Raw genomic sequence first — 6,000 nt, 5'->3', positions numbered from 1 at the left:
AAATCTCCTCCAGCCGCTTCCTTCTAGGAGCTCCTCTCGGGCTGTCTCCTGTACTTTGGCCTTTAAGGAGAAGCTAGAACAGGTGGGCACAGAAGAGCTCGCCGAGTCCTCCTCCCCTGCTCCTTCCCTAATTTAGCAATGCTTCCGGCCGCGTGACATCATCCCCCGCACTCTGGTGACGTGAGCGGCGGGTGACGTGTGTGCGGAGAGGAGCGCGCTGACGTTGCTATTTAAAGGTCCTCCTGCGGGGAGGATGGAGACACAGCGCGAGCATCTGGTGTGGGGAGCGGCGGAGGCTGTGGCGGCCGGGAGCGGGGCCAGGAGCCAGCGGAGGAGGAGAGCGCACGGCCCGCCCGCCGCCGGCCGCTAGGGGAGGGGGGAAAGAAAGGAAGGACGGACTGACGGACCTGCTGACTGGCTGGCCTAGCTCCCCACGAGGGCTGGCTCGGCCCCTGACCACCAGCCTCTCCTCCCCCTCGCGGCTGTCTCCCCCTCCCGCACCCCGCAGGGCCCCTCGGGGCCCAAGGGACAGATCTGCGCCCCAGCTCCCGGCTCCCGGCCGCGCCTCCGCGGTGGCGGCCGCCTCCCGCCCCTCCTGCGAGCAGGGGGAGGGGCCACTATCACCCGCCCCCATTCTCCCCGCCCCCTCCTCCGCCCCCCGCAGCTCGCTCCGCCGCCGCGCTAGCCTCTTGCGGGCTGTGCTGACCGGGGAAGGGGTGCCCTCCGCTCTGCAAGCCGGCGGGCGAAGGCGGAGGCACCGGCGGGCTTCAGGCCGCTCGGTCCGGCGGGGTCCTGCCGAGCGGGAGCTGGAAGCCGGCGGAGGCGGGTGGTGAAGGAGGTGTGAGGAGGCGGCAGCAGGGCTCCGGGAATGTGAGGCGGCGCGTGGCGGCAGTGCGCAGCCAGAGAGGCGAGGAGCAGGGGTGAGGGCGCTGGAGCAGCGGCTCTCCCGCGGCTCGGAGCCCTGGTCCCCGGTCCCTGACGCGGCATTAGCGCCCGTCGACCCTTCAGCCCCCTCCTCCGCCGCCGCTCGGCCCGCCCCGGAGCTGGGGGCAGGGTGCCGTTGGAAGCGTGGAGCCTGGCTCTCTGATTCATTCATTCCTTGCCGACGGGAGCCTGAGACCCGCTGCGCTCTGAAGGGAGGGGGAAGAGGGCAGCGGCGAATGAAGGGCCGGGCGCGAGGCGGGCTCCATTGTGCTCGGCGGCGGGGGGCGGGCAGGGGCTGAGGGAGGTGGGATCGGGTCCCCTCCCCCTGCTCCCCGGCGTGCGCTGCGCCCCCAGCCTTCTGCCAGTAGAGATATGGCTCCGTTTATTCTCCTCGGGAGAGTGAATCGATCCTGCCCAGTCTTCTCTTCCTTCTCCCTACCTCCTCTCTGCTCCGAGTCTTGAGGGGAAAATTAAAAAGACAGATTCCAATGTGGAGTGCCGTGCACGTCGCGAGCTGTCGGGTTTGCACTTCGAGGAGATTTTTCTATATATTTTTTTCTAATGTGAGCGTAGGGAAGCATTGGCATTACTGCTTTTCGGATGTTTATTTTCAGGTAGGGATCTTTTAAGTGCACGTCGCGGTGGGTTGACGCTCCACCCCCAGGGACTTGGTGTGGAGAAATTTGAACCCGTAGCACCGAAAAGGCCGAGTTACCTAGCTCTTCGTGAGTGTCAAGGAGGACATGAGCGAAAAGACCAGCGAACTCAGTTTTTATAGGACTCGGTGAAGCTGGATCCCGCGTTTTCCTACAGACTCATTTTGTGGAATAGAGTTGACCGTTGTCTTCTCCGCGCAGCATTTTAACTCTAATAAGCAAATGCCACCTCAGTTTATTTGAACGATTTCTTACTTACGAGGGAGAAAGCATTTTACTTAAGGAAACAAATTGTCAGCATCATTAAAATACCTCCGGAAAAGGACTTCGGGGGGTGGAAAAGCAACGGCGAAATAGCAAACGGAGAAATTCCTTTGGAAGTTATTCCGTATAAGAGCAGAAACTTCAGAGCAAGTTTTCACTGGGCAAAATGGGGTAAGGATTTTTGTGCTTAACACAACTTCAAATCTGTTTATGTATGTGTGTTATTGTCTGTGTTTTGTGTTTTCGAACAAATTTGCCACCTTGCTAAGCTGGCTACACCTTCAAAATATAGGTGTGTTAACCTATTAACAATTTATTTTGTGCGTTCTTTTAGAGTGACACAGGGAGGTCATAGTTAAGGAACGGCGCGTATAACGTTAGTAACCGGAATATAGTTTTATCAGTAATATTTAAGAAGGCAACGCATTCTCCACAAACTGCTGCATGAGTTTGTAATCAAAATCGTGTCTGAGGTTTTGTTGCTGGTCGATGTCTTTCAAAAAGAAGTACTGCATTCTCTCAGTACTTTGAGAATAATCAGTTGCACAAAGGGAACGATTGTATTGTAAACTAAATAGCAGTTAGACGACAGTCCTTGAAAATGATCCAGTGTAAATTATTGCCCTCAATGTGCCCTCTGTTTTGCCCTTGAATATAAGCTAAAAATATATATGTATATATATAAGCTAGAACTGATTTATTGGGGGGATTTAAATGAAAATTTGAAAGTCTACTGAAGCTGTCTCCAGAGTGCGGTGCAGTCAGTAGGAAATAAGAACTTGAATAAGAAAAAGTCTTTTGTCGAAGGAACTTGTTCACTTCTTCTGTTTTTTACTTCTAAGCTCAGGTTTTCCGTTTGTGTTAACAATGTCAGATCTACCTTTCTGTCAGATCCAAATCCAATCAGGAGTGCATTTTCCAACCTTTTATTAAGTTCGTTCACACGAGTAGCTTGATAAAATGCTAGTGACTTCCTAATTTAAGCTGGAAACTCATATTAATGGAATGATCTACTTGTTTTATTGACAGATTGTTGATGCTTTCCCTCAGAGAGGAACTTCCAGAATTTTCTCTGCCTCCCTCCCTCCCTCCCTCTCTCTCTGTGTGTGTGTGTGGTTGAGGGGCAGATTTTGAAAGGATGGACTCACATTTCTTTGTGATAGTTTAGGGGAGTGTACACACACTTCTTGAGACTTTTGAAAGGAAGTTTTGGGTAGTACTACCTTTTTGTTGGAGTTAAAATGTGAAGTTAATTAATTTGAACAACTTTCATAGCTTGGGTATTGTAGGAGCTCTTCCTCAGGAATTAATGGAAAACGGTGATAACTGTTCTTAAAAAATTACAAGTGGTGAGAATGTATGTAATTCCCATGATTTGGGAGCAATTAAAATATCTCATTCTGTTTCTAGCATTGCTATTAGTAGGCTAGTGCTCTGAGGCAAATATTTAACTTCTGTGGACTGTCTTCTTATCTGCAAAGTGAAGAACTTATGTGAGATGGGTTTGAAAGACTTTTCCAACTATAAAAATGAATTGTTTTCTTTTTTCTCCTTACATTTTAATGATCACTAGTTGGCTTCTTAAAGTAGATCTTTCAGGTGGAGATGTTATTTTCTGTAAAGAGTTTTTAAGCACCTTAACAAGCTGGAAAATAATGCATTTGAAAAATGTTTTAGATTAACTCCACTAATTTTAAAGGAGGGATTCTGAAAAATACTGTTATTTAAAGCCTTTGAAATATGGCTTCTTTTGAGAACCTGCAGTTCTTCTGGTTAAAATATGTTGGAGCAAAAAAATCAAGTGGCAGTTTTTCACGTTGAAGACTGCATTCTCTAGATTGTGAGCGGTAGCATCTTGGAAGAAAATCAGTTTTCCACAACCTTAAAAAAAAAAATTTTTTTTTTTAAGCCTCATGAATGCCTATCATTTTACCAAGAAGGCTTGAGATGAACTTAAATACTGAGGGGACTAGGATTTAAAATATAAAAATAAGCCTCCCCGTGCCCAGCACACACGTAACACACATTTAGATACTTCAGCATAATTAAATTTGCTGATAAACTAGTTTATTTGCCTTTTGTTAATAAAGTCTTAAAGGTGGACTGAGGTGGAAAGGGAGCGAGTGTTTGTGGCGTTATTTTTCAGAAAGTCCGTTATAGGGGCTATGACCCTTTTCATTGATAGTGACGTGTACCGTCTTGAATTAATGAGCGGAAGTGTAGGTGGAAGTGGACTAGAAGAGCACAAGGAGAAGGCATTTGTGCAAGTTTCCAAACTTGATAGATGTTTATACCTAATAAATGTTTGTGGAGTAAGCGTAGCTGCCAGCACCTATGTAAAACAAGAGGAAACAGAGCTATAAATGACCTTTAAACTTTTACCCACGCAATCCTAAAACTTTATTCTGACACGTGTCTGAAATTTAATATTGTGAGTGAAGAGTGTCACATATAATGAATGCATTTTTGGCTGATGCTAGCTCATAGTAAAAATTATTTCTTTGCCTTAATTATGAATGTAATTTTAAGGGCAAAGTCTAAGCAAAAGAGGTTACGTTCAAGAAAATGAGTGATTAGGTGGGAAGAAAATCTGTGGCTCCTGAACAGTAATTTATGAACTCTGGTGGAACTGAAAAGAACAGCTGAAACTGACAGTTGGCAGAGTCTGTCAAAGTATCTTGGATGCTGCATGAACTGTTTTTAATTGCAGTGAAGACAGCTGAAGTATCCGTTTGTAAAGTTGTGTCAGACAATAAAAAATTAGGGCATTCACGTATGTAAGATGAAGTCTATGGAAAACTCAGTGAGAAGGTCCCCTCCCTTTGGTTTGCCACCCCCCCCCCCAAGTAGCATCTCACAATAAGAGCAGTGAGTCACTACCTATTTCAGAGCTGTCAGACGAGTCAACAGAAATCAAGTAACTTCAGTTATTTCATGCTACCTTTGGAATATTTTGTTTATTTATTTATTTTTTTGGAAACCCTAGTGGCATAGTGGTTAAGTGCTACGGCTGCTAACCAAAGGGTCAGCAGTTCGGATCCTCCAGGCGCTCCTTGAAAACTATGGGGGCAGTTCTACTCTGTCCTACAGGGTCGCTATGAGTTGGAATTGACTCGACGGCACTGGGTTTGGTTTTTGAATTGTTGCTTAGATCATATTGGCAACTAAGTGCCAACAACAAAGGACTAAAGCTCCCCCTACCCAATTAAAGCTAGTTATATAGGGTCGCTATGAGTTGGAATCTATTGGATGGCAATGGGTTTGGTTTTTTTTGGTTTATATGTAGGGTCGCTATGAGTCGGAATCGATTGGATGGCAGTGGGTTTTTTTTTTTTTTTTGGTTTATATATAAAATGAGGGTCCTTCCTGCTAATGAAGTTGGCTGGTGCAGTTTCTGATTTATCTCACCTACCTGTGGGAGCCTCTGGAATCTTGCCTCTCCCCTTCCCCAGATAACTTGTGGAGGCATGGAAGTGGGTGCTGCAGCATTGCAACTGAACTGAGTCCCTTCTTTGCTGAAGGACAGGAAGCTGACACGTCTTTGTGCCTCAGGCTGCCAGGTGCTGCTGTCTGGGGATTGTAGCAACAATGCTGAAATCTTAGTCCAGCACTGCAAATATGAATGAGCTTTGTTATAAAGGCAACCATAGTATCATCCCTAAGGGCAGAGAAATTAGATGGAACTCATTAGTTTTATATTTGTTCACTTTACAAACTTTTGAACCTTTATTATGTGGCCTGTACTGAGCTCAGTGCTGCTGACTAGTAAAATGTACTCTTTTCTCTCAAGAAGTTTATAGTTCTGAGTGGGGAAGACAGTCAAGCTTTAAAATAAAAGGTACAGTGAAATGTCAAAGGGTCTATAAGGTAAGGCACCATTAAGGCACTGTGTGTGTGTGTGTGTTTGTGTGTATTAGCTTGAGGGAAGGATGGAAAAGGGTTTGTGGTGGAGGTGACAAGTGTTAGATATTGAAAAATGAGTAAGATGGGCCTCATGGACAAATGAGAGGGCATTCAAGACAAAGGAAATAGTATGACTGAAAGCACTAAGACAAGAAACTGCAAAAACATTTGGCAAGACAGGCTTATCTTGCTTGGGGTCCTTGGGGGGATAGCAAGAGATAGAGCCAGAGCCTTAGGCAGGGGCCAAGTTTAG

General features: G+C 46.6%; 1 protein-coding gene across 1 annotated transcript in view; it reads left to right on the top strand.

Annotated features, from left to right (window-relative positions):
- Positions 1–259: 259 nt before the first annotated feature.
- HOMER1 (homer scaffold protein 1) overlaps positions 260–6,000 on the top strand; it is a 142,864-nt gene continuing 137,123 nt past the window's right edge. Inside the window, exon 1 of the mRNA XM_049866561.1 lies at positions 260–2,015. Within this exon, the coding sequence (XP_049722518.1) occupies positions 2,011–2,015 (5 nt within the window). The 5' untranslated portion in view covers positions 260–2,010. The remainder of the gene's footprint in view (positions 2,016–6,000) is intronic.

Source organism: Elephas maximus, chromosome 2, assembly GCF_024166365.1.
Source record: "Elephas maximus indicus isolate mEleMax1 chromosome 2, mEleMax1 primary haplotype, whole genome shotgun sequence".
In the NCBI taxonomy this organism is placed as follows: Eukaryota; Metazoa; Chordata; class Mammalia; order Proboscidea; family Elephantidae; genus Elephas; species Elephas maximus.
Note: the sequence above shows the minus strand (reverse complement) of the source record. Positions and strands in the feature narration are given on the sequence as shown.